Source organism: Falco punctatus (genome assembly GCF_963210335.1).
Source record: "Falco punctatus genome assembly, chromosome: 13".
NCBI lineage: Eukaryota > Metazoa > Chordata > Aves > Falconiformes > Falconidae > Falco > Falco punctatus.
In genome coordinates, this window is record NC_137593.1 from 5,306,303 (window position 1) to 5,333,459 (window position 27,157).

At 42.8% G+C, this 27,157-nt stretch overlaps 1 protein-coding gene across 2 annotated transcripts in view; it reads left to right on the forward strand.

Annotated features, from left to right (window-relative positions):
* Positions 1-24,067, forward strand: part of LOC308072425 (uncharacterized protein) — a 222,514-nt gene extending 198,447 nt beyond the window's left edge. The window contains exons 36-37 of one of the 2 annotated variants that reach the window (XM_080409251.1): positions 1,843-1,971; positions 2,989-24,067. In XM_080409251.1, the coding sequence (XP_080265377.1) occupies positions 1,843-1,971; positions 2,989-3,068 (209 nt within the window). In that variant the 3' untranslated portion in view covers positions 3,069-24,067. Of the gene's footprint in view, positions 1-1,842 lie in introns of both variants that reach the window. The other variant, XM_080409250.1, reaches the window with a different exon arrangement.
* Positions 24,068-27,157: the final 3,090 nt, after the last annotated feature.

The window sequence follows — 27,157 nt, forward strand, 5'->3', positions numbered from 1 at the left end:
CGTGAGAGAGGGAATTATTTTGTAACAAGGGTATAAAAATAGGTAAGAAAATTCTCCTGTAGGGAAAACCAGTCCCACCTCTGTGCCCTGATGAGGTGGTTGCAGGGCTGAGAGGCAGCAATGGCAGGCAAGGTGACTCTGCTCGCAGTTATGATGGAGTAAATTTAGGGTAATCCACTGAAGTAAAAGGAATTGCAGTGGTTTAAACAAGTGTAAGAAGAGATTTGTGATCCTAATGCCGCGGCAAACAAGATAGGAGGAGTGAGCATCCAGGTGCTGCTATTGCGGGTTCACACCAGGAACCATAATCCTCCTGAGCCCCCAGATCACAGCAGAGGAATATTATTTCTCCTTTTTTTCAAGGGTAGGGCAGGAAACAGCTTCAAACAGCATGTGTTTAACGCACAGTAACTGCTGGGAGCTTAAGTGCTAGTGCAACCTGCAAAACTGAGACGGAAGAGCCTTTGCTTCCCTCCCCGCGCTGCCCTGTGGTCAGAAGCCGAAGGCAGCCAGCCGGCGGGCGCGGGTCCCACGGGGCCACCAGGCACCCCGCAGCACGGCGCTGGGCAGCCGGGGGCCAGCCCCGTTCTAGCAGAAGTGGAACGCAAGGGGGAAGCTCAGCACCAAAAACGCGAACCGAGGTTTTGCTTTTTGCAAACTCTAGGAGTCATTTTTATTTTTCTTAAATCAGCTAGAGTAGCCCCCATCCATGAAAAGCTGTTATGGGGTAGGTTTTATTTGCATTTTTATTTTCAATTAGACTCAGTTCATCTGTGATATAACTGTGAGCAGCTGTGACTGTGCAGCAGCCATAAAGATAAAAGGCCTGATTTTAATTTGAACTCTGGTAAAGCACCCATTAAACAGGCAAAATGTTAATTAAAAAAAAAAAAAGAGAGAGAATATAACAGACTTTTATGGGCGCTCTTTTTCTGTAGTAAATTAACATTGCAGACTTTCAAACAGATGTCTTAAATACACATTGTTATTAACATGAAAATGTGGTATTACATAAATTAAAATCAGGTCCAGAGGTGTTTGAGGAGACCTTTTCTCATAACATTTCCTAATTGAAAAGGCCAAGCTCTGAGCGCACAGGGAGAGTTCTTCCACGTGTTGGGGCTGCAGCTGATGCAGGGCTCAGCAGCACTTTTATTTACCTAATGGTGCTTGTGTGAGAAAGCAAGCGCCTTGATTATTTACAGTGTTTTCTAGCAAGGTGAGGGAGAGAGGGCTATTGTTTACAGTGTATTTAGCACCCTGCCTTGTGACCTGCTGCTAACTTCTCCTTCATGTCTGTACTCTGCATTAAAAAAAAAAGTTGCAATGAGGATTTATCAGCCTAGGTATGGAATACATTTGCATTTGGAAGCGAGACATTTTGTGAGTTTAATTTGCCAGGAGGCAGCAGAATTGTGCAATCAGAGTAAGACATAACAGTATATAGAAAATGGATTAATTTTCAGTTTCGCGTTCTTTGAGTGAAGGCTCTCTGCTGGCACACATTGACAGCCAAGCCGTGCGGTAGAGAGGTGCGGGAGATAGTGTGGATCCAGGATGCTGACTGTAACTTTCCTGAGCAAATCCCAAGGTCTTTTTTGTTGGGCTGTCAACCCCTGTTTTTATACCATTAATGATTTCCATTCCGGGAACTTCTTTAGGACAGCTGGGCTACAGTTTGGGCAGACCATGTGGCAGACAAAACTTGAAGACTGTAAGGCTTTCTGAAATGTCATGCTTTAAAGTTAACAGATGTAGGTGTCTAAGTAGCTTCCTGATCCCGGAGAGCAAAGAGACTACTAGGGAGCATTCACCTTCTTCCAAACACTTGTGTCCTTCCAGAATGCAGGTCAAACCAGTACGGCCCTGACTGCTCCCTGCAATGCCAGTGTGCCAGCAAATCCCAGTGCAATCCGTACAACGGGAATTGCGTGTGCCCAGCCACGTGGATGGGGCCAACCTGCAAAGAAGGTAACACAAGCTGGAGATGCGCAGCCTTTCTTAGTAGAAGTCGTCATGCATTGACCGTGGTGGGGGTGGGTGGACCGTTTGGACAGGAGTATCAATACACCACCCAAACATGGTGCTCAGCAGCAGCCACCACGGTTCCTGTGTTAGGCTGTGTGAGGCAGAAGCTGTTCTGCATTTCCATCTCTGGTGAAGAACACAGAGCCTGTGATAGCAGCAGCTTTGCTTGGAAGGGTCGTGTTGGTGTGTGCTCTACTCCAAAGGGTCCCAGCACCTGATGGTGCAAATGCCAGCAGACACTGCAAATGCCAGGAGTCATTCCAGGTGGTTTTGAGGTCTCGGCCAAGCTGAACTGCCTCGGTGCAGTGGTTTCCCCTCAGAGCAGGCTGTGGAGATCAAGGATTCCTGAGGCTGCCTGGTCCAGCACAGCTGTGCCGAGAGCAGTACGCTCTTCTGTGCCTGCCAGTATCAAATCTTGCCCTGAAACACTTGATACCCACAACTTCTATAAGAAGAATGAGGAGGTTTAATGCTGTGCATGCCATCCCATTCACTTTTTGTAGGTCTCGGGTTTTGAGGATCGTGGTGAGGTGCAATAAGCCAGAGAAGCAGACAAAAAGATTGGAAAATAGATGTGGATTGATTTGTGAGTGTGCTAAAGCACTCATCGCACTATCACAAGGAGGCTGGGACATTTTGTATTTTGATAATTTTTCTTCTTGAGATATAGTACAGAGTGAAAATTTCCTCCCATTGGTAATCTAATTGCAACTGGCTTGATGGTGATACCATACGATTCTGCATTTAGTTTAGGAAACGCTTTGGGAACTTGCCGTTTGAGACATGTTTTACTGTTTTGCCTGCTTTCTACTGCTGTGAGGAGGCCAGTGTAACTCAGTCCTCACCTTTTTTTGAAGGGTAATATTTATTGAATTATTTAAGTGTAAATTGTATAATCTATGTAATATTTCAGTATTACATTATATAGACCTGAAACAGTGTTTCTGCTGAATTCTCTAGGTGGCCCTCCAAAGCTTCCTTTTCATGAAGAACAAATTCAAGAAAGAGGGAAGATTTTTCCAAGAGCTCTACAACAGTAACATTTGGACTAATAAATGAACTGTTTTATATGCACAGACGGTATTTGAATTTGGATATGAAAACAGCTATTCAATTCAGCTTGAATTGTACTGAAGTATTCACACTTCTTATGGAAGACTACAGAGGCCATTTAGTAGCTGGATCCTTTTAAAAAGTTGAATCTGTTTCATGTATTTATTCCTAGCCTCTTACCCCTCCATTAATCTGCTCTGGACGTTCTTTCTGCTATATAATATAATTCATTGTTTGAAAGCTTGGACATGTTTTTAATAAGACCGGCTCCAAAGAGTATCAGGATAAGCAGTATGTAACATATCAACGTGCAGTGAGCCACACCACTTATAAGTGACTTTCTAAACCTGCTTGACAACCAGCATGGAGTTTACTGAGCGTTTCACAGATTACGAAACCAATACGGATTCACTGCAAAGTCACGTTGCACAGAAACTAGTGGGATTCACCAAATCAATTCTGCTTTGAATAACATTGTGTGTTCTAGAAAAACGTTCAGTCTAATTTTAAACTTCCAACTGAAGCAGAATCCAGCACAGTCCTTGATAAGTGAGAATATGTACTGCATTTGTAGTGTGGATTGACTGATTGGAAGGTCTCCATCTATATCTTGCTTCTGTCTGAATCTGTCTTCCAAAGAGCATGGTGTCACCTGTCAGACTCTTCTGGCTTTCTGCATCCTCCCGTCTTGTCAGTTCACTTTCTCAGTGGTTTGTCAAGTCAAACTGTGCAGCAGTTCTCATCAAACAGTACTGTCTAACGCAGAAAAGAGTTTTGTCTTGGGTGGAGAAAGCAGATAGTAAGCAAGGATAGATGTTTGAAGATAACCTTTGTGTTCTTTATATAAAGGATTATAATGTGCTTTTACTGCACAATAGTTTGTCAGCTTTAAAAAGTCCTGATACCATTCAACAGCTGCTGTTGGTCACTGAATAGAACAAAGACGTGTTGGTGCTATTTTGTCTTTTTAGACAGGTTGTTCTTTAGTATAGAAGTATATAATTATAGAGAAATAATGTTCTCTATTTTAATATTCTGAGTTAACCTGACTAAATAATTTCAGAGTGCCTCTTTATACCTCTCTTTAGGTTAGGAGTTACAAAATCTATGTAGTAACCTCTGGAGTCTGACGATATCAAAAGTGCACTTATTAAAGGGCATCAGGACCACAGGCTCATCAGACATGGTAATACAGGTAGTGCCAGGTCTTGTGTTCACGCTACCGTTCACACAGCGTAACAAACTGGAACTCTGCAAGAGAAGATTTTTGTCTTAGAAGAGACAAAGTGACAATAATTGATGTAACTTGTGATTTGTAAAGCTTATTTTTGTTGTTGCAGTTGGATAATGAGTAGATGAAGGCACAGTTTTACCCCATGGTTCACCTCAGGTCTTAAACACATCTGCAGTCAGCAACTGTCCAGTACAAAGCAAGTGACACTTGCTCACCTGGGAGTTTAATGCAAACTGTGATCTATTCTAAGCAATATAGGTTTTGTAGGTATTTTTCAAGCTTTATGGAAGTCTTATTGTTGTTCATCACCTCATAGGTATAGAAATTCATCCTAAATGCCATAAAGTTATTTGTGAATGTGTCAGAATTCATTAACCAACTGTGCTTTCAGCCAAAATATCACAGGGGCTGATGGTGATCCCTGGTCATTTCTTCTGTAGAGACCCATGAATGTCACTGGAAAGTTTACTCAGTGAAAATGTGCCAAAACTGTTGTTCCCAAACTAGTCAGAAGTGTGTGGCTCTCAGCAGGGCTTTACTGCCAGCTGTGACATTTTAAACATTTTTTTGGAGATGAGATGTCCTGGGTCTGATCCTGCAATTATGTGAATTTGGGGCAATTTCACTGAACTGGAACTGATAAGGTAAATCTCATGTGAGAAAATTAAACATAATCTTAGCAACTGCTGGAGAGGAACAATCTAGGTTAAGCAATTAACATATTTTGGACTTAACTATGTATTTACCACAGAGCCAAACTACAACAGTAATGCAAGAGTCACATTATATTCGAGACTTTTCCTAGAATCATAAAGTTAAGTTGTAAGAGACCTCTGGATGTCCAGGCTTCTCTTCAAAGCCTGATCAGCTTCAAAGGTAAAGGGAGTTGCTCAGAGATTCATCTGGCTGAGTTCTGAATATCTCCAAGGACGGAGATCCCACCACCTCTTTGAGCCCCTGTCCCAGTGAAAATTTCATGCTCAAGACTATTATTTTTTTCTCCCCTATTTTCTAATCAGAATTTTCTTAAGTTCAACTTGTCCGGTGCTTCTCATCCTTTCAGTGTGCATCTCGGAGAATTATTTGACTTCATCTCACCTACAGCCCCCATGGGGTAGTTGAAGACAGCAGTAATACCTCCCCTTGGTCTTCTCTCCTGAAGACCGAGCAAACCTTGCTCCCTCAGACCCAACTGTATCAGCCCCGATTACCTGGCCCCGTTCCAGTACATTGGACATTTCAGTGATGGGAAGGATGCCCAGTGACTGGTACGGTTACTCAGCAGCTAATGCCTCAAAGCCCAGAGCTTACATTTTGCTGTTTGACAGCAGTTTATAAAATGGACTGGTTTTTCTTATCTCTGTATTCTGCTATGTGATTAGAGCAGCTAATCAAAGAAAAAGCCTTTCTCAAACCATATTATTTACCTGTGTATACTTGTTTACATTTTCCACAGTACCTTGATAATAGAATTGTAAATATGTAGTATAAAGGAAATAAAATTTTTTGTATGAAGTATTTTTAAAGAATGTCACAATTTGTACGTGATGAAACATGTATTGTAAGTGACTGATACTGAGCCTGTGCCAGTGAATTAGAGGCCCAAGAAGATCTGCTTGGGAAATATTTCAGCAAACTTGTTTTTAAAAAAAAAAATCAAAAAATGCCATTTCATATAAAACCATTCACATGCAATAGTCTTTTTATTCATTCCTCCTTCAAAATATTTCTTAGGCTCTTTATGGTATTGCCTTGGGAACAGAAGTTCACTGCAGTGAACAGATCATTCTGACTTGGGGCTCAATATGACTTTTTGTTCCAGAACTAAGTGCAATCATATAAGGTAAAAATCAAAATTAAGTATTTAAAAATATTAAAAGATTAATTTTGAGTTAATTTGGAATGTCTTTTCTTCGTTCTCTGTTAGTGAAGGTTTTCATTCTTTTCACAAGGCAGGGAAAATGTTTACAGGATGTTATTTTCTAAAAGAAGAGCCAAAACTTTACATCATCAGCTATAAATTAAGGGATTTTACTTGCTTGTGATGTCATTAATATGTTTTGATTCTGCTCCTTACTGCAGGTTAACAAATTTACCTAATTTTGTGCCTACAAAATAGTCTTTATTAAACAGCATGGACTTTTTAAATGGAAAAACTACTAAATCAGCTTTTCCATAGATTAATTTTGTGGCAAGTGAGTATAGCTGCTACTAAAATAATATAACTCTGCTTATTTGCTTCATCAGATTCCAGCGGAAGACTGTCAGGCTGATACTGTCCTGGGCATAGCTCTGGAGCTTTGAAACTGAAAGTGAAAACTTCAGTGAAAATAGGTTTTATATCTAAATGTATGTCTCTCTCTCTCTTGGTGAATGCCTTTCTTGGCTCTCCATTTCCCAGAAGGCTGACGTTAATTATGCTTTCTTGAAAAGAGCGTTCTGTATATTCCTTCCACTGTAACACAGTTGCATGCACAGGTAACTCCTTTCAGAAGGACACTGAAATTATTTCGGCCATGCAGTTTCTGTGCCAAATCCCGCTCACTCACCTTGTTGTGTACTCCAGATAACTTCAGTTTGAGAAGAGTGGAAATGAGTTGAGTGTAACTCAGTGGGTCCAGCAGAATCTTACTCAATGTGAATTCGTGAAACCAGAACAACATGTTCTAAGTTAGACTTCAGTATTTATAACACTATCCTCATAGGAAAACAATCAGAATTTAAAAAATTCCCCGCTTCCCCTGCCAAAAATTATTATTCTACTTTTATCCTTTTTATGTTGAAGAACCGTAGCTATTAAAGTTTGCCCAGATTTCTTGCCAACCATATTATTTTGATTGGCTGCAGATTTCTGTTTTTGTAAGTAATAACTATCACAGTATCAGGAGTTGCCAACGGGACAAACATGGAAATTATACCTTTATGTCCTTCCCAGAAGAGCCAGACACACATTTTGGAGCCATCATGGTTTCATACTGTAGATCTAACAGTGACAAATGTTTCTGTTAGAGTTTAGCTTCTCATCAGAGCAAAGAAAAGCTTAGGAAGAGTCCTTGAGAGAACGGGTGGACCAGGAAACCTCCATCCTCCCATCCTTGTGTTAATTTTTTTTTTTTTTTACAGTTGGGCTAGAAACCTCAGTCCCCAGTTCTTGAAGGTCTTTTCCTTCTGACTGCAGCAGCTCTGTGCATGAGCTGTGACACCATGCCCAGTAATTCTTTTGCCGGGTCAAAGCTTTAAATTCTAACACCGTGTAAAGCAATTTCCAGTGGTAAACACTGAATCTCAGACTTGTTTGAGAATAAATTGTTCATTCTGCTCTTTTTATTGCTTTTAATAAGCACTTGCATAGCAATATTCTGTCTTCGTGAATTTGTAACCCCCCCTTCAAAGAGTATGTGGGATGTATCTCAAAACTGTACTGTACGTTGTTGGACACATATCATAGTGAAAGGATGCTGGTTTCTTTATATAACCATGTCATTAAAACTTGTTCTCTCCTTATTGATAGTCTTGAAGCAATAGGCTTATGTTGTGGAGGAAGCTTTTTTCTGTTAAACTAATTCACATCCAGAGCACGTGCACTGGAATCACACCTGCTTGTGGTAGTTTGTGTAGAATAACTAATGGCCTCTACATAAATGGGTTTATATATGATCCCTGACCAGAGCACCTTGTCCAGTGATCAAACCTGATAAATAGAGGTTTCTGGCACTCAGTCTCCAGAGTATTAGAAATATTCAAAACACAGCATAAATCTTGCTGGAAGAGGATGGTTATGAACTGTAACATTTCTGGAAGACTTGGGCGTGGAGCACTTTGAAGGCTTTTGAAACCGCACACCTGCGGGCTTCCATCAGCCTTCTTGGACACATCCCAGAGCCTAATACTCGCCAAACAAATAGCCCAGTTCACCTTAAGGGTATTGTCTTCTCACATTGGAAGGAGCTAAAGGAACACATGTGCTTGTTTAATGCCAAATAATGCAATAAGTGTGTGCTGGTTAATTGGAAGTAGCATGCTAAATTGAATTCAAAATTTGTAACAAAGTGAGGACAGTATATCAAGCTGTCGGAGAAAAAGTGGACAGATACGGGTAGCCAGCTTCTGGGAGAACAGCTCTACAGACTTGGATTGATTTTTAAATTTTAGAGCAAACATTTTAACTTGAGCTCTCTAGTACCACAGAATTTTGTCATATGTGATTTACTTCACTTTTCCTACAGTTTTTAGCAAGGAATAGAATAATTACATTCATTTGGTTTGTCATCTTTTTAACATATGTTATAATGATAGTTGTGTAATCACTGCAACTTACTGAGCAATTTCTTTATAGAAGCAATATTTAAACTATTCAAAGAAAATGTTGCTGTTACTGCACTAACCTCTCAGTCCCAATGATTGCTGTTAGGAGCTGATCAAAAAGTAGACATCATATTCTCAATCTATGCAGGTTTAGCATGGGTCTGTGTCTTAAACCTGCAAAAAAGCCATGTCTCTGCAGCACTTGAAATGTTCTTGTATGCCTGCAATGGATCCATGACACTGGAATAAGAGTGACCTCGTGGCTGGGATCCGGGAAGCGCTGCTGGTATGGTCCGCTCCATGGTATGTTCCCCTCGGCATCCTCAGACTCTGTTAAACCCATCTGTGGGCGGCACTGCTTATCTCTTATTGTAGGCAGCACTAAAAGTTCACAGGGTGCTAACAGAGTAGTCTGTATGAACACAGAAAAAAAACCAACCTTGTCCAAAGCCCATGAATGATTTTAAAATTATTTAAAAGTTCTGTATGATAAGGCCCTGCTTTGTTGATTCCTTTCAAGCATGGTGGTTAAAAAAAATACAACTCAGTCGTGTTGTTTTATATAAGAATAAAGATGTCAGCAACTAGTCATCTAACTGTCCTTGCCATTTGGCAGTATCTAGCTTCCTTTTCAGTAATAGCCCAATAAATCTTTATCTTTTAGTAAGTTGATGACAGCAAAACATCTTGAGAAGCTGCATGTGGTGTAGATATTATAGTTAATGTTTAAAATGCTTTGTGCCATCATCTACTGGGTGTTTTTTCCAGTCCAGATGTAACAACTTGGCTTAAGGCATGCGCTCGTGTCTCCCTCTAGTGACTCCAAGAGCCCAACAATAATTAAGCTAATTAATTATTTTAAGGTCTGTAATTTCTTGGTGTAAGAGATCAGAGTTAGGCTTGCTGCTCCTCAGAGGTCACATCTTGGCTAATTAATTCATTAACATATCAGTCGCAGACCATGGCCGCCCTGAGCAGAGGCTGCGCAGACAGCAAGGTGACTGTCCTGCCCCGAGACCACCGCGTTTGCCCGCAGCAATGGAGACCTCTGCTCAGGTGGCCTCGGGGCTTGCACAGCCCTCTTGCCAAAGGTAATACAACATCTGTAGCTGTCCAGTTTGCAGTTTCTGCACTTCGCGTTGTTGAGGTCTTCCTACCAACAAGCCCTTCTTAGTTCATCCAGAAGCATGAAGGAAACCTGTTGTGGAATTCAAGGGCTGTCTCAGCTCTGTCCACTGCTTTGAGGACAGTGGAGGCTTCCCAGCATGGAGCACCGGAGCTCACCCAGCACACGCTGCCTGGTGGAGCGGAGCCATGTTTGGGTGGAAATGCTCCATGTTCCCACTGATTCTGCCCTCTTGTTCCAGTTCTCATTAGTAAGAAACCGGCCGGTCATTTCTTTGTTATTTTGTAAATCTTAGCATACTATAAATTACTTATAAAGTGACTTAATGAAAGTTCTCTGGGTTTTGCAGACGGAGTTTTTTTTCAACCAGAAATCTAGTTCTAAATGATTTATATGTCCGTTAAGGTATGCAGTAGGATTCCTTGCTGTATGTCATCAGCAAAGAACAAGATCGGTGCGAGCAGAGGCTGCGGGGTTAATTCCTGCCTGTCTGTTTGCTTTTTTTTCCCTTTTCTATTTGACATTTATGTTGTAGTAGCTGTTGTGGATCTTGGCCTTGCATTACTAGGCACATGAGAAGGCTGCTCTTAATTATTACTTTAACCTTAAGGGTATATATGAAGTACAGAACAGCAAACGTAATAGCATCATGTTAAATACGGGCGTATTCCTGGGTAATGAGGGATGGGAGTGCCGCGGGAGCAGCCGCAGCAAACCGCTCTGCTGAGGGCATCGCTCTGCTCAAGCGCTGTGTGGAGCCCTTCTCCGCCCTCTCAGAAGCCAGAGATTTGAACAGACACCTTGAAGAGCTATTGGAACTGTTCACAGTCATATTTAGTGTGATAAAACTTTTTACAAGAACTAGTGAGTTTGATCAGAAAATAGTTATTTTTGGCTGCCAGTGTGGCAAAACCACTTCAAATACGAACTCCAGAATGTGTTGAAAGGAGACGGTTTGCCAGGGCAGCTATTGTAGCAAAGTCTCCCCTCTGATCCACAGGAATCCTTTCTCCAAGAGACGTTACTTAAAAAGCTAGGGTAGATGTCAAGCGCCTGGAAAACCTGTACATCTTTGAAAAGTCTTGCAGGGGGCTGTTTTGGTTTGGTTTCTTGTTGCAGACTCTGTTGCTGTGAAGTGGTAGCTGGAGTTTTCCTTCCCTTGGGAAGCTTTGCAGATTAATTTGGTAGTGCAGTGTCACCGGTGTGATAATGTGCTCTCTTCGTGGGATAACGGAGATGTGTGACTTGCGGTGGTGCATCCAGCCCTTTAAGTCCAGGGGTTTTACCCTAAAAAAAACCAAGTAGAGCGTCATGATGGATTTGCAGTAAGTTCTCTCTTATTTCTGATTTCTAGCTCCAAAGAAAAGCCTTAGCTTTTTTTTTTTCTGCTTTTTTTTTTAATATATATAAAACCTCAATGCTACTCCCAGGGATGCAGCTGCACAGGGTCCTCTAGAGAGCCAGGGCTGCCTCCCCTGGGAGAAACCAGAAAAGGTCTGTAAGGGTTTGAGCAGAATTATTTTACCTTAACACGGCAGCAGTAAAAATGCATTTTAATGCATATTTCAATGGGTGCTTGTTCAAGCAGAAAACAGCCCCTAAACACTTCAGGAACTGAAAAAGGGGCGAATCGACAGCGCCTGTTATCTTGAGTACATAAATGGTGCTTCAGTGCCCTGTGGTACAGCTATCACGTGATAAGCGTGTGCCAAGTCATGGGAGATGTGAAAAACATTACGGCTGATAAATGAATGTTTTATTTTGAGTAGACATGAAGGAGGATGTTGAAAACTGGGTTTCTTCCTGACTCTGCTGCCAGGAATACAAAGCGGCACACAAGAGACTTTGAAGGCCCCTCTGGGAAAAATGCCATTACCAACTCAACTGTGGTGCGTTGTCCAAGTTGCCCTGAAGGAATCTCGGCCAGAAACACCTGTTAACAATAAGGACTTGTTAATGTTTCACAATTATTTTCCCAAGTATGTTATTGCTACACCAGTCCTCAACACAAGAAATTTTGGCAAACATTAAATAGACGATACCTGTGCAAACCTCTGCTCTGCCTGCATCTGCAAAGACCAAGATAAAGCTGCATCTGCAGGTCTGGTGAGGACTCGGTGGAGCTCAGCTTCCACTCAGCAGGGAGGGATTAATGGGGTGGGGTGCGTTGGGCACGCACTTGGGATCCTTTGGGAACCAGCACCAGGGAAGAGAAGGTGGGCTGTAGATGAATTCCAGAGCCTCTTTACAATAGTATTAAAAGTCTTACATTTTTTTGAGTTACTTGTTTGTCCTGCCTTGTGAATCTTCATTTTTCATCTATCCTTTTTTTGTCCCAAAGATGACCCACTCCATCAAAGATGAAAAAATCTCAGACTTGTGCTTTTCGTGCCATTCTCCTGACACGGGGCACATCTGGCATCATGTGGCAGCTCTTCCCCTGCTCTGTATGCAATCAGGAAGAATAAAAAGCTGTGGTTCTATCAGTCATGACCACAGATTTATCAATGAAAACCAACATGGGTATCTCATTTTTTGTGGAAGAAAGTTAAGCAACAAACTACTTATGGCACATCCTGATTTTTCAATACAGAGGCTGCAAAAGGGAATGGAGGAGAGCTGCCCACGTTGGTGTCTGGTCGGGAGGGATTGTGTCTATTTGCTCCAACCCTCTGAAGGTGTTGCTTCATCACCAGCTTCAGTTCAGGCCAGATACAAACTCCTGATTTATCAGAGGCATGAGCCTCCTGCTTCAAGGTGTGTTTACAGAACTCCTGCTAGGCGTGGTAGACTTCCAACATGGTAGCTGTGGAAGTCAAAGCTGACCAGGCTGTGTACCTTTGCAACTAAAGAAAAGCAGTGGATGTCGACTTCTCTGCCTAACATCAAGGCAACACCGAAGTTTAGTTTATCCTCCCCAAGTGAGGAAACTGCAGCACCAGCACAGCACCTTCAATATACCTACCTCACGCTGCCGGCTCTTAAAGCTAGTTTAAGTGCTTTGATGTAGTAAGTAAAGATATGTAAGTGAATGTGAGTAAAATTGAAAAATGTAAGTAAAGATACTTAAAGCAGCTTGACGGATGTCAAAAAGGGACATCAGATTTTGAAATCATACTGCAAGCCTGTCTTCCTTCTTGAGCCTTGATACACCTTTTCAGTGGGTTTGTAAATTTGAACATCTGCTTAAATCTGCTTGTTATAGTTTATGTGCAAGCTATTTGACAGCATACATTTCCAATTAATGGCAGATTGCTAAATGGCGTGGGTCCCAAGGAACGTTTCGCACTGATGGTGCAATGCTTCTAGATTCTCATGTGTTGAGTGTCACATCCATTGCTTGCAAAAGATTTTCACGGACTGCAGTGACAGAGACTGATTCATTTTGCTTGGGCGTTCCACAGGAATAGGTGGATTCAAACCCACCGAGATACGAGAAAGAGCTGGAGCTGGGGGTCTCCTACACCCTGGTAAGTGCTCTAGTCACTGGCTGATTTGATAAGAAAAACACTATCTGTGGCTATCATCCCACAGGCTTATAAATATAGCTTCATCATTTGCTTATTTTTAACTGGAATGAGCTGTTGGTAATTTGTGTGATTTTTCAGCCTCCAAAAATGTCTGAGTGACTCAGTAGGTGGCACCCTTTCTATTCCTTTATTTCCCACCAAATGTCAAAAATAAGTTGGAGCTGGAGCTTGTGTGTGTGTGAAACAAGTTCAGTAAAAATGTAAATGCATATTTGTCTCCTTAATTGAATATAGTATATTGTGAAATCATTACTGTCAGGGCACACTTGGGTTTATACAAACGCTTAAGTAAAGAAAATATATAAACCTAGATTGACTTGAACAATTTGAATGGGATAGCGGACATCTGTGTTCAATAACGTTACTTTGGTAAGCGGTGTTTAATATTTCATGTCAAAGCAAGGAGAGTAATAGAACGGGGTATTTTCTGAATTCTTAGATTGCTGAAGTTTATGGCACGGCGTAATATATAATCTGTCCTTTGTCAAGCTCACCAGAAAGAGCCCTACTGCAGCTGAAGATGTAAAGTACTGTAATATATATGTTTCTAGACCTCTCCCTGCTTGAGGAATTAATCTTGGAAGGTGCTGAGTGCCCCGAAGTGCCAGTGAAGTCAGTGGGATTTGAAGTTTCTCACAGCTCGGTGGACGGGGATCCTTACAGGGGCTAATTAGCCTCCTCCAGGCCGTGGCCAGGAAAGCCCTTCAGCGCTGCTGAACTTCTAGTGTGTGAGGAGTCCTCTTGAAACTGGCGTTAGTAACGCTGCTGAGATATAGTGTTCAGAGATCCAGCTCATGCCTCCATCATCTTATAAAATAAGAGCTGCTCCCTGACCTCGGGAATTTAGAATCTGGATGCGAAGGGGTGAAAAAGACTCGCCCAGGGGCAGATCTGCCACCAAGGGCTGAGCCCAGAGTGCCCCAAAATGGGCCAGAGCCTTATCTGCTGGGCTTCGGGTGGTGGAGGAGGCAGCAAAGGACACCCCTTTGCTCCAAGTGAAGTCTGTGCACAAGTACATCACCAGCTCGAGGACTTTGTTTGCCTTTAGAAAGTTCAAAGGAAGAGAAACATTTCCAAGTATCTTCCAAGTCTATTATTAATGAACAATTACATTGATGTTTTTGGATGGATTTGCACAGAGTAATTCATCTACAAACAAATCTTTCTTTTCTATTCCCTGCCCCCCCCCCCCCCCCCCTCCAACCCCAATCTTTTGTATTTCAGTTTTAGGTGAAATTCTGTAGTGGAAGTGGCCAAAAGAAACATGCTTTCCCGAGCCTCATGCCGAATGTCTGTCTGGATATTTTCATTTTAACTGCAGCTTGGGAAAAAAAAATGTAAACACGGTGCTAGTATCATTTTTAAGCTGAAACTGTTCTTCCCCCGTGCTCAAATAGCATTATAAATGTTTGCTCAAAAGAGGCATATTTATTCATCTAGCCTCTGAGAGAACACTGTGTGCATAGGTAGTAATAAAAACGTATTAAGGAGTGAGAGAGATTCCCCTGGTAAATGGTTTTTCTCTTGACCTCCTCTTAAGCATCTTAGCGGGGCTCTGCTGTTGCCTCTCTGAGGAAGTATGTTTGCACTGGGGAGGAAGAATTTTTAAAGTTGCAGAGTGTTACAAACAGTGAGCAAATAAGTGTGGGTTTGTTGGTTTTTCTTTTTATAATGCTGGAAAAAAAGTCTTATGAAAAAATTGTGGCATGCGAAGCCGTCACAATGAACGTTGTTCCCAATATGCTATATAATTTCTTACAAGGTAGATGATTTGTGTGATTGTTATTCCATAAGACTATTTTTTTCCTTACTAATTTCTCAACAATTTTTTTTTTTTGCATAACTATTCACTACTCCTGCATTTGATATTCAGACATCCATCAGATACCCAGCATCTGACCGTGCGGCTTATCTGACATATATTATTGTCCCCTGATTACCAGCACAAGTATTTGTATGTGCAAAAATGATTTCCAGTAACTCTTTTGCATGAGACCATGGAATTGCTTTTCCATTAATTTGGTTCACTCAAATGTTTGTCGGAAGGAAACGCATAACAGGATGGATTGTAGCAGAAAGAAATTCATCCGGCTGTTTGTATGGCTAAGGGCGGGACCTCTCTGCTTTGCTCACCCAGCTATCTCTCCTGTCCAGTTAAATGTGCAGTTGGCAGTCATCAAGCCGACTCGATTCACCGTAGAAGCTGGAGATGGAAAACACCTGCTCACATCATCTTCTGTCCAGTGCAGAGCCATTTCCCTGCAGGACATAGGTCATCCCTAAATTCTGCAGCTGACACGCTATACACAGCCGCAACTGGCAGCATCCTGTCCAGGGCGGCACTTCATAAATCAGGGCTAGGCCCAGCACATCGGCAAGGAAGAGCAGTTACCAACGCCATATCTCCCTTCCCAACGGCTTTCTTATGTTTCAAGGAATCAGTGGCATGTCAGAAATGATACTCTTGCTGAAACACTAAATAGTATCTTGATAGTACCGTATCTTGCCAAGCAAGAACATAAGCAAACACTCAGGTCTTCACTGGGGACTTGAGCAATCACCCGCCATGGCCAACATTCCTCCCAGCTGTTTACGCGTCCATCATAGGGTCATTGCTGCTGCTATCAATAGCTGATGTTATTAATGCTATATTACTATGACATTTTATCATTCCTGGGTGGGAGGATGAGTTAAATGATGAATCTGTGCATATTTGTCACGATGGGAGCCTCCAGATCGCCGTGTTTCTGTGGAAACCTGGCCCTGGTTTAGCTGAACTGGCTTTAAAATCTAACCCCATTGTGGGTGCTGAGCACTCGGGAAAGGAAAAAAAGCTGGCGCTGAGCTCCACTTGGAAATCTCCTCCCAGATGTATGGAAGTTTGTTTATTTTCACATTTAAGAGATCTAGAAAATTGCACCAAGACGCAAAACAGTACAACAGAAATGGTCTTTGCAAATACTAATCTTCACCAACTGGCATAAAGCAGATAAGTATTTTTTCCATAAATTTTTGGGTAAGCTTAAGTTACAAAAGGCCAAAAAGGAAAGATAAAAAACAAAAACGCCTATCTCAGCCAAGATCATTAGTTTAGAATATATGTAGTGCCAAAACAACCCAAGTTGCACAATTTCACCACACATACCCATCTCTTAACCCATTCTGGCTTGATCAAAACTTGATGACTCGAGCGGGCTGCGATGGGCTTCGCACCAGGCTGTGGCAGCTGGTACCCTACCCCTGCTTAGGGACCATTGGCCTGCTGCCCTCAGTGCAGGTAGTATTGGACAATGGAGGGTTATTTCTGCCTCCCCTGGTGAAGCAGTGAGTGTTTTGAACAGAAGCCCCTTGGGTGCTAGTCAGAAATGGTGCACCCTCCTCTCCGTGAGAGGAAGCAAGCTCAGATGAAGGGCTGCTGCTTCATTTTCTGAAAAGGACCACAGTGCTACATTACTGTGTGTGTCTTACTGGCCTTGAGATGGAGTCTTTCAAAGTGCTTTTGAGATACCTGTAACATATGGTGACATTTTCAAATATTCACCATGTGGAGAGAGTGCTGTAATGTAGGCAACTGCCATGCTGCGGTGACGCTGGGGAAATAGCAGAAGTCTGGCTTACAGAGCAAAGATTAAATAATGTTGTCCAAATTTTAACAAGGTTATCACAGTGGGCCTGGGAAAACTTCAGCCATGTGGTTCTCTAAAGACTTTGAGGTATTGTTAATTAAATGACTGCTGTGTTTTTACCTCCCATAAAAAACTTTACCTCCCATAAAAGCTTTTTAGCTTGACAATGCATTAGGCAGAAACCCTGCTCAGTGTCTGCCTGCTCTTGAGCGAATGCCTTATGTTGCTCCTGGGGCTGTGCAAGCAGAGGCAGCTCTGGTGCCAGCACCCCAACCCAACCTGTATCTGGCTGGAAGGACCCGGAGACACCACCCCCACCCCCCCTCCTTTGGTCACGAGTGGGACAATGGTGGTAACCTCCTGGCTGATGAACGCAGCCGGGCAAGATGGGAAGGGCATGAAAATGTTCCGATTGCCATGAGTGAGAAGCAACACAACATCAGTATTGCCTCTCTTGTTCTTGGCATTGCAACAATGCATAGTTTTCTGTTGTCTCTGGAACCACTCAGGCCTGTAATGAATGGAGTACCAGTGATTGAAAACGTTCCTTTTAAGCGGATGTTTCCATTAATTTGTTTTCCTCCTTAAGCCTTGTAATGGTTTTTTCAAGTGTCAGCAGAAGGGCTGAAGCATCTCTTGATCTTGCAAATTACATGTCCATGTGGACCAGTCCAGGCACCATGTGAAATTTTCAACACAATATTCACTTGTTCTCCAAACTCTCGATGTTTTGATTATTTCATTTCCCTGGTACTAAGAAGGGAAGACTTCCAAGGTCTGCCTTTTTAAAAGTAATGGCAGACAGTAATTCTGTTTGCAAACATGATATGTACAGCTGATTTTCAGAAAAGCTGAGGTCCCCTTCGTCGTGACTTCAGGCAAAGTTATGGGAGTGTGGTATCTCCGAAAAACTGAAAAAAACAGTGGCCACCTTTAAAATACCAGTTGAATGTTTAGAGTGGATTAGGACACTTCAATTAAAATAAAATTTTAGAAAATCACTTGTCAGCAGCAAAGCTCTGTGGAGGATCAGGTTAATTTAGACTGTACCTTCCACTGTCTCCGCTTCTTGGTCTGTGATTTACCCAAATCACAGGAGCGCTGCCGCTTTAAACAGCCCAGCGGTCAGGATAGCTCACGTGTGAACTGGGATTACAACCTTCAGCTGAATGTGTCTGAGCAGAGATTTGATCTCGAATTTCCCACAGCCAAAGGCCTAAATTCCAGGATATTAGCAAGACAGAAACAGTTGTCAGGCATCTATCTTGTTCTGTTGGAGGGGATGAAAAAAAAAAAAAAGAGGAAAGAGAAAAGAGAAAAGGAAAGGAAAAAAACCTTGGCTTCACCCCAGTGTGGAAACCTTTTCCCATCTCAATTTAGCTGAAAAAAAGAGCCAAGACTAACAGCCAATGCCTGAGTAACGTAGGGACCCTATTCAGTGAACTGTTTAATCCCATACTTAACTGTACCTATGGATATGGTTTATGTTCAGACTTGCATGTTTTGCTGCATGAGGATGGATTTAGATGGAAACTTGATGATCTGGAGAAGCAAGCCTATACCTCTGATCCTTCAGGCTTTACTCGGGCAGATCGCTTGCTGGTAAATAAAAACTCAGATAGATACTGAAAGTGGAGACCAGCTGCTGCCCCCAGCAATGACAACTGGTAGAGGTTTGGGCTCTGTATCTGCCTATCCATTTTTTTATGTCTGTAAGAGGTGATACAGATTGGATGACAGTACTTTGGTCTCTGAACATCTCATATCAACCCCAGACAGAACAGCCATGCTCAGACAGTGGCTCTGAAAAAGCCCCTAAAGGCACGCTCACTGTCAGTGGCAATCACAGATGCTTAGTAGGAAGGCACACATGCCACCGCATGTTGACAGCAGAAATGTGTGGACCCCAGTGAATCAGGAAGCCAGTAAGGGGACCATGGCAGCTTGGTGGTTGGTTAGGTTGGTGGCCTGGAGAAGAGCAACATAGAAGAGGGATATCCTGAATCTGATTTACTTGTGCATCAATGAAGTAGGGAAGTCCCATGCTCCTGTGCTTCCAGACATGCTAAGCACATTTTCATGAGCTCACAGAAATGCGGGGTTGGCTGGGACCTTGGGAGGTCACATAGTCAAGCTGCTGCACTGACGCCAAGACCATCCCTGACATGTGTTTGCCTGTGCAGTTATTGAAAACCTCTTCTCAAGGGACTCACTAACTTCATTCTTTTCATTAAGTGCTTCGTGACCTTTGCAGTTGGGAAGCTTTGCCTAACGTTCAAGCCACACCACCTCTGCTGCTAATGCAGGCAATTTTTTCCCCATGGGATGCAGAGTTGTTCGTTGCCCTTTTCATAACCATACTTTGTGCACTGGGAGATAGCTAGCACATCTCCCATGTGGAAACAAGCACCTTTTCAATTCTCCTCAAGCTTATATATATGTGCGTGTAATATATATATATGTTTATATATATATACACATACATAAAAAATGGTACTTTGGTCCCGTTGCTCTCCCAGGTGCTGCTGTTTCTGAAGCTCCCCAGTGCTGCCCTCCCTGGAGCTGTGCCCCTCTTCCAGACCTCTGTCCCATCCGTTGCTCAGCTCCTGTCCGTCACACTCATGGCCACGCATCAAATGGCCCTGAACTCCTTCCCTCAGGTCATTTTTCTAGGCTTTGTCTACCACGTTGAACAGGGGGGGTCAAAGTCCTCCCCAGATCGCTGGGTCCAGCTCTGGGAGGTGCTGGAGGACCTGCAAATCCGGTGACCATGTGGGGTGACCTGTTATCTGGCGGCTTCCGTGCTGAGATGATGACATCGTTGTTCATAAAAGAAATATGTTGGCATTCAGGTATGACTACCCCACAGGATCATAGAAGTGATTTAATATTTTAAACTATGAAACATGGCTTTTAACAGTTTCTGCAGGGTGCAAGGGCACTTACAAGATAGCACTGTATTAGTCACTACCATGGGCCACCTTCTGAATATTATAAACCTTAATTTACTTTTTTTATAATCTGAATGGACTTTTTAAGTATATCTAAGGGAATTGGAGTGAGGAGAAACATTGCTTAATTCAGCCATTGCATCCTTAAAGCCAGATTGGAAACATGGAAACCATATGTGAGCTTTTAGCTAATAAAATAAAATGCCAAAATGTGGCGGCTGAAGCTATTGCACCCAAAATATAATTGCACATATGCTCATTTACTCACTTATAATCAAAACATTAAAAATAATAATAAAAAAATATTTGATACTCAGACTAGGTGTAACTGTTGGACTAAGTTATTTTACGAAATTATTTTACATGGAAAGAATGTGCATGGGTTTTTCTCATGGCAATGTGAAAAGCAAACTGTATAAATACAGCCACACACAGCACCAATTGATAATGTTTCACCTGAACACAAAAAAGGCCTCAAAATTCCTTAGCATGCCAAATTTGTATTCATCTTACTATAAAGTAATCTTACTTTTAGATGTCTCTAGACTACATATTAATGGTAAGTACTTTTTTTATGCTGAGCGTTGGTTTTCATAGCGGCAGATTCATTTTTCCATGATTACAAATCCTAAAGAGATATTTAGCCCTGTCAAAGGCGCCAGAACTGAAATCATCTCTTTGCTTAAACACTTCATCCTTCATGTCCTGACTGTCTCTGAAACACTGGTTTTATTTTAGCTGGTTTTAGTCTCTCTTCAATCTAAGCCTTACTGTCCCAGAACTGATTGGAAGCTTCATGGAGCTGTTCAAAATGAGCTGCTTAAAAATCAGTCAGAGAAGAGCCTGCTCCTCGCCCAGAGGTTAAGGACCATACAGTCCTTTTTCTCCTCCTGTTTTTCCCTGTGATATCAGTTGCATGAATTCAGGGAATCTCAGCTCAGCTTGGGTTTTGCAGCACATGGTCTCTGGGGAGATGCTTGCTGAAGCCATGCAGGGATGGGCAACAAACATTTATGGCATCGGTCTTGAATGCTGAGGTCTAGTGCAAGGCTGAAGCACTGATGGGACCTCAATAAATTCACTTTTGCTGTGAATTAGCTGTCAAGAGTGGGAAGCAAGAGGAGCAGTGCTGCTCTCTTTGACCGATAGGCTACACTAAAACTTGTCTGAGTGTAAACCTCAGCGTAATGTGCAATGAGATGCCATTGCCCAGCTGAAATACCAGGGGCAGCTCTTTCACTTTGGAGGCATTTACCTTCCTGGTGCTGCCCCGGGGTGCCCTCCCCACGGGCAGCCCCCACGTTTACTCCGAAGCATCGCTCCCAAAGCCGATGCAAAGTTCCTTGAAATTAGCCAAAGTGACCAAAAAATGTGATGTGCATGAAGAATGAGATTTTTTTTCAATTGCTAGCACTTTATTTTTTTAGAAACATGAGAGAAGTAGGTAAAAATTATAATGTGTCTTCTAAAAGGATGAGAGAGGAAAATTAATTAATAGGGAAGCAATTGGATGGGAACACGGGTTAAGTGCCTGGCTCTGCCACTGGCTTCTTTCGCAACCATGGCCAACATCCATATTTCTTCCTCTCTCCAACCTTTGGGTCTCTCCTGCCCCCGTACGCCATCTGTAACACAGCTCCCATCTGCAAAGTATTTCCATTGTTTGTCTCGAGAGCTTGATGGCTTTTGACTATGTGTAGTGCATTGCACAATGGCCTCTGGATGCTATTTTATAAACAGCAAATATAAATAGAAGACTTTTAGAGAGACTAATAAAAAAACTTTAGAAATAATCTGTTTAAAGTGAATTTGAAAGTGAAAAGCTGACGTGCAGATGCAGTGCTGGGATATCTTTAAGACATGCTAGCCAAGAAATCGGCCCTTGTTTATTTTCTTATTTGATAAGTTAGATAGGGAAAATGTTTTCATAATTTTTTTTTTCCAAAAATTAAAAAATCAGATAGAGTAGCCAAAGGAATGAGTGAAGTCAGATCAAAGATGATAAATTGAGTCTGATGAGATGAAGAGTTTACCTATTTCAAATACTCAGCTGAAAAAGTCCAATGTTATAGAAAATTTTCTTAAAAAAAAATAGAGAGAGAAAGAGGAAGAATTAAAAAAAAAAAAAAAAACCACACAAGAGAAATGAAAAGAAAAACATGCCATAGCCAATAAGTTGTGAAAAACTCTGGAGACTGGCACTTTCAAATGCTTGGCAGGTTATTAAGCCAATTTTTATTTAGTCCACTATAACTGTTGGAGGGTCTGTGATTCCCAACTGTTTCACATCAGAGAATGAAAACAACTATAGCCCAGCCAAGACCACATTGGTTACTGCCAGCCCCTTTATGTGCCAAACATGAAAGCAACAAGTCCAGATGCTTTGATCCCAGCATTTTTGGATTTAGCCCAGAATGTTTTTAACTCATGTTAGGACAACATACATTATAACTGGAAATCAATCAATAGCACTGTGACCTTCAAACGCAGTAAATGTTTGGAGTTAGTTTCTGAGCATGTAATCTAAATTGGGGATTGGAAGCTGGAAGCAGTCCTAACCTAACAGAAAAAAAAAAAAAGTATAGTTTTAGAATCTGGAGTTGCAAGGAAGCAACAAATGAAGGTTTAATTGTCTAGGGAAAGAGTATGAGGCATCGGAGATGCATCTGATGTGGAAAGCTGCAAAAGCCCATGGAGCAAAGCAACGCCATCGAGCTATCCACCCCAGTATGACGGGGAAATGGTAAGTGGGATGATATGGGAGAAACACATACGGGCCTGCCCTCTCCCACTCTAGGCTGGGGATCATAAGCCCATTTCAGAGGTGAAATGGTCTCTGGGTCGGTGCCACATCAAATGTCCACAAATGCCTCCTCTCAGTCACCGGTGGCAGCCCATTGGCATCTGCCTTCAGCAAAGCTGTTGCTGGCCTCTGCCCCACACTGCGGCTGTGCAGGGCAGGGTGGCATGCAAGGGCAAGGGGATGCCCATGGGGAGCAAGCAGGGAAAATGCATCCATGCATCCTAGGAAGGTTTATGCCCAGTGTCTGCATCCCAGGCGTTTCACAGGAAGAAGCCCTGAGCCACCACCCCATGCTGTGGGACTCTTTTAGCAAAGTTTGTAGCAAGAAAGAAAACGAAAAAGAAAAAGAAAAAAGAGCTAATTTATTGCAAATATAGCTGTACTGTAGATCAGGTTTTAGCTAGTCTTACAGATCTACACCATAATGCCTTTAACCTTTACACTGCTCTTACGTCAGTGAAGTAGCACCCGATGTGCACCGATCTCAATCAGATCAAGGTCGGACCTCTACAGGGAAGAAGTGGCTTCAAAAGGTAATTAAAATCATTTAATCTCCTTTCCCCCCCCCCCTTTTGCAGTATGATTTAATTGTATTGCCACTAAATACCAGTCTAGACAAAGTCTTGTTACAAGCTTTAAAATCCCAGAGTAGTTTTACCTATTAGTGACCATGCGTGGCTTTGGCACGCTGTGGCACGAGCTCACACCACAGCTCCCTTACAGCAGTGCTCCCGCCGTTACAAATCTCTATCACAAGGAATAAAACCCAAATGAATATAAAAAGCCCTTCTCCAGCTAGAAAAGCAAGTCCTTTTTAGCAGATATGAGATCCATACCGACACAAATGGCAAATAGGCAAGTTACTGTGGCAATGCAATGGTGACTGGGTGCCCGCCCTGGTTGTCACCGGCAGCTGCAGGGGCACGGGGGGCAGTGGTGGTGCCAAGAGGTGGCTGTGACCCGCAGGTAAGGCTCGCCCGGCGGGGATGTGCCATTGCACCTGAAGGATTCACACTCCAAATAAACTCCCTGGAGGTGGTGTAATGTGGGGAAGGGAGACAGCTGCTTCACACAGGGAGGAGGGGGCATCGGGCACATGGAAACCATTGGGAGAGCAGACACAGCCTGGAGTACCGCTCACTGGTGGGGAAACCTCTGTTGCAGCGAACACAATGTGCAGGAGCAGGGTGGGGGAGTGGAGGGGCCCTGAGAAGTCCCACTGGGGTGCAGGGGGAGGCAGCATCACCCCGAGTCGAGCCCGGGTGTGGGTATGTGAGCCCCAGCCCCGGTAAGCCAGGGCTGGCTGCATCCTGATGTTGCTGCCTGTCCTTCTCACCCGGACCTCTCATGGCTGTACCCACTGTACACCCTGGATGCAGAGGAGCAGCCTGTGCCACCTCTCCTTTTCCAGCACACCTATTTTTACGAAGAGGGAGGATGCACCACATGTCACAGAGGGCCCAAGACTTTGTGTGAGCCTCCACCCCTTCCCTGACAGAAAAACTGCATTTTGTCAACGCGAAGAGAAAACAACGCAGTGCTAGATAACTGTCGTCGTTTGTCTGTCTGAGCTGATGACTTTCCCGTTTCATTTCCTCCTGTGTAATGTTATAGGGGACATATATGAGATATGCAGCAAGGACTGAAGCAGGGAAGTCTGCAGGAGTGTTTAGTGGGAGGTCAGGAATTTTTAAGAGGTATTATTACAAGGCGGTGTGGTTTGGGTCATGTTTCTTGTAGACATCTTGTCAGGAAACTTTTTAAATAATAAATTATAATGTCTTTATATATCATACAAGCTTATTAAACTCAATCTTTAAACATAAAACTGAATTTTGAAAATATCATCAGACAAACTCAGAAGTTAAAAAAAAAAAAAAAGATTAGAAATAAAACATATGCTGGCCAGAGTTTTAAAGACAGTAGCCACAGCACAGCAGATTTTAATTATCAGCTACCTGCAGTGGCAGTGGCCTGGGATGAAATGTTTTGATGTGTGCAAATGTTTCTATAAAACAGTTGAAGCTTTCTTAGTTCCTGTATCATTCTTTTCCTGAGCACTGCGGTTTTCCAGTATGAATATTTCACAGACTGGGATCTCAGGAAGATCTGAAGTCTTTGCTCTCACTGTTTCTCCAACACTAAAATGAGGATACTTACATTTATTTACTATGAAAGCCTCTTAGCTCTTCCAAAAAAAAAAAAATTTAATGTCTGGTTAGAACTAGCAGTTGTGGAAGAAATAGTTGAAGACATAATGTTACCATAAATCCTGCTAACACTTGGACTAGGAGAATAACACTCTATGTAATGATCCAGATTTCCTCTTTGAAACATTTCTGCTGTGCCATCTTTTGTCAAAAATATCCCCAAGTTTAACCAGCACAGACCTTTTTCAGAAATGTAGAGCAAGCGATTCATGTTCTTTCTCCCAGACACCTCTGGCAAATGGCTGTGTGCTGCAGAGCCTCTGCTGACTTAACCAAGGCACTTCACAAACAAAATTCTTGAAGGGGGCTTGGTGACCCAAGCACCATCTCCACTGGGAATTCCCCACGGCAGCAGCTCAGCTCTGATCTGAATGTGGGGCTCTTCACTTTAGTTCAGCCTTTTCTTTCTGGATGGCTCAGGACTGCACAAAATACGTGGCAAAATACAGTGATGGACTCGCTGACATCACCTGGGAGAAGAGGTGGGTCCTGAAGACCTTTTGGAGCAGGAAGAGGATTCCCAGCACCATGCTCATCTCTCATTCACCCACTGGGACTGACCTTGCAGCACAAGAGATGGAAAGACAGGACAGACCCGGTCTGTGAGGCATTTCCAGGACTCATGGTAAGACTTAATGTCTGATAAAGTCAGGGAAAAATCCATCTTCCTGAGCACAGCCTGATTTTTGTGGGCTTGGGGGAAAGGGTGAGGTGCGTTTGCTATCCTCTAAATGAATTCTGTCCCAAGCCAGGGAGGCGGCTACTGCTCCTGCTGAAAGGAGCGCTTACAAATTACTGGGATACCCCTTAATTCACGTGCACTGTTGATCTGAATGAGAGCACCAGAACATATGTATATATACACGTGTCCCACCTTCTGTGCCCATGATGCTCGTTTCTGGGCTCACATTTCTGCCTCAGATTTCCTGGAGCCTGAAATGAAAGGTCTTGTGTCACAGCCTACACCTTCACCCACATCACCAGGGACGGCTCCCAGGGAGGTCACCCCACCACACCATGCTGTCCCATAGGGACCTGCCCTTCAAGTGCACTCATCAGCCCCAGATGCAGAGGAGCACCACGTCCTGTCCTGATTTACAGCCTACAGGGTCCAGCCTGGCCTGGTATTGGCAGCTGGCACCTAGTGAAGGAGATAATATTTATAGAGATATAAATCAGGGAGCCCCTTTCCAATGTAAATAGTACCAAAACGATTTGACCCTAGGTACTAATTTCCTTTCTTAATCCGTAGCCTAATAGAGTGTTCTTGTAAAGTGCAGGTTTTCCTCAAAGGTGTTTTTTATCAAACGTCTGATGGAGGTTGGTGGAATGATTGGTCATGAATTGCTGGCCTCACAGTAAGGGTAAATGTGATTAAGGTAATTAAGTTGTAGGTGCTGTTACATATTAGAGATAGCTATAGATTTTTATTATCTGTTGTGTCAGATTTAATTGGTGGCTATTAGTGTCTCGACAGATCTCAAGATGCACGAAGCTTTTTAATGGGAAATCTGATTGCACCTGGGGGCATTTTCTCTCCACAGCCAAAATTGCTTTTCTCCTCTATCACAGGGAATACTTGGATTCACCAGTACCGCAGCAGCTCTTGATCAAGAAATAACCTTCAGTGGTCCTTAGGAGGGTTAGAAGGCCTGGGATGAGCAGGCAGCATGGACAGGACAGTATGTGGGGTATCAAGGATCTGGGGGTTTATTCTCTGCATTGCTAATTGCCTGTGTTTGAATTTCTGGTCATTTCTGTCTATTTTAACTGTTAAATTTTCAGGGTAAAAAGAACTACACTTTATTTATAAAGAGGTGATCATCTTGGCTCTCGTCTTGTTTTTGGGCACGTTGGTCTTCCTATAACACAGATGATAGCTGTGGAGTACTAACAGACACAGGGGATTTCGTAAAAAAATTATTTTAAAGTGAGGTCCAGATCCAGGCTTAGAGCAAGAATTTCTGGCCCAGTCACATTTTAAAGAACAGGAAAGGGAGTTGTAAGATCAGTTAATTAACCATAGACTAGGCAAGATACATTGGTGAATGACTATACCCCTGGTTCCAAAGCACGCTGAGAAGCTGTTGCTTCCAGCAACATGCTGCTTGGGTACCTTGTATTAACCTGGCGGGAGCGTCCCTACTGCTGAACCACACAGCTCATCAGCGTCAAATAACATGCTAGATTTATCCTCTGCAAATTCTCATCCACATGTATAGATGCAGTCCAATGTTGTTAAGCTTGTGAAATTTGATGGGCTCACAGCACGAGGTAGTTTAGCTGCCGCT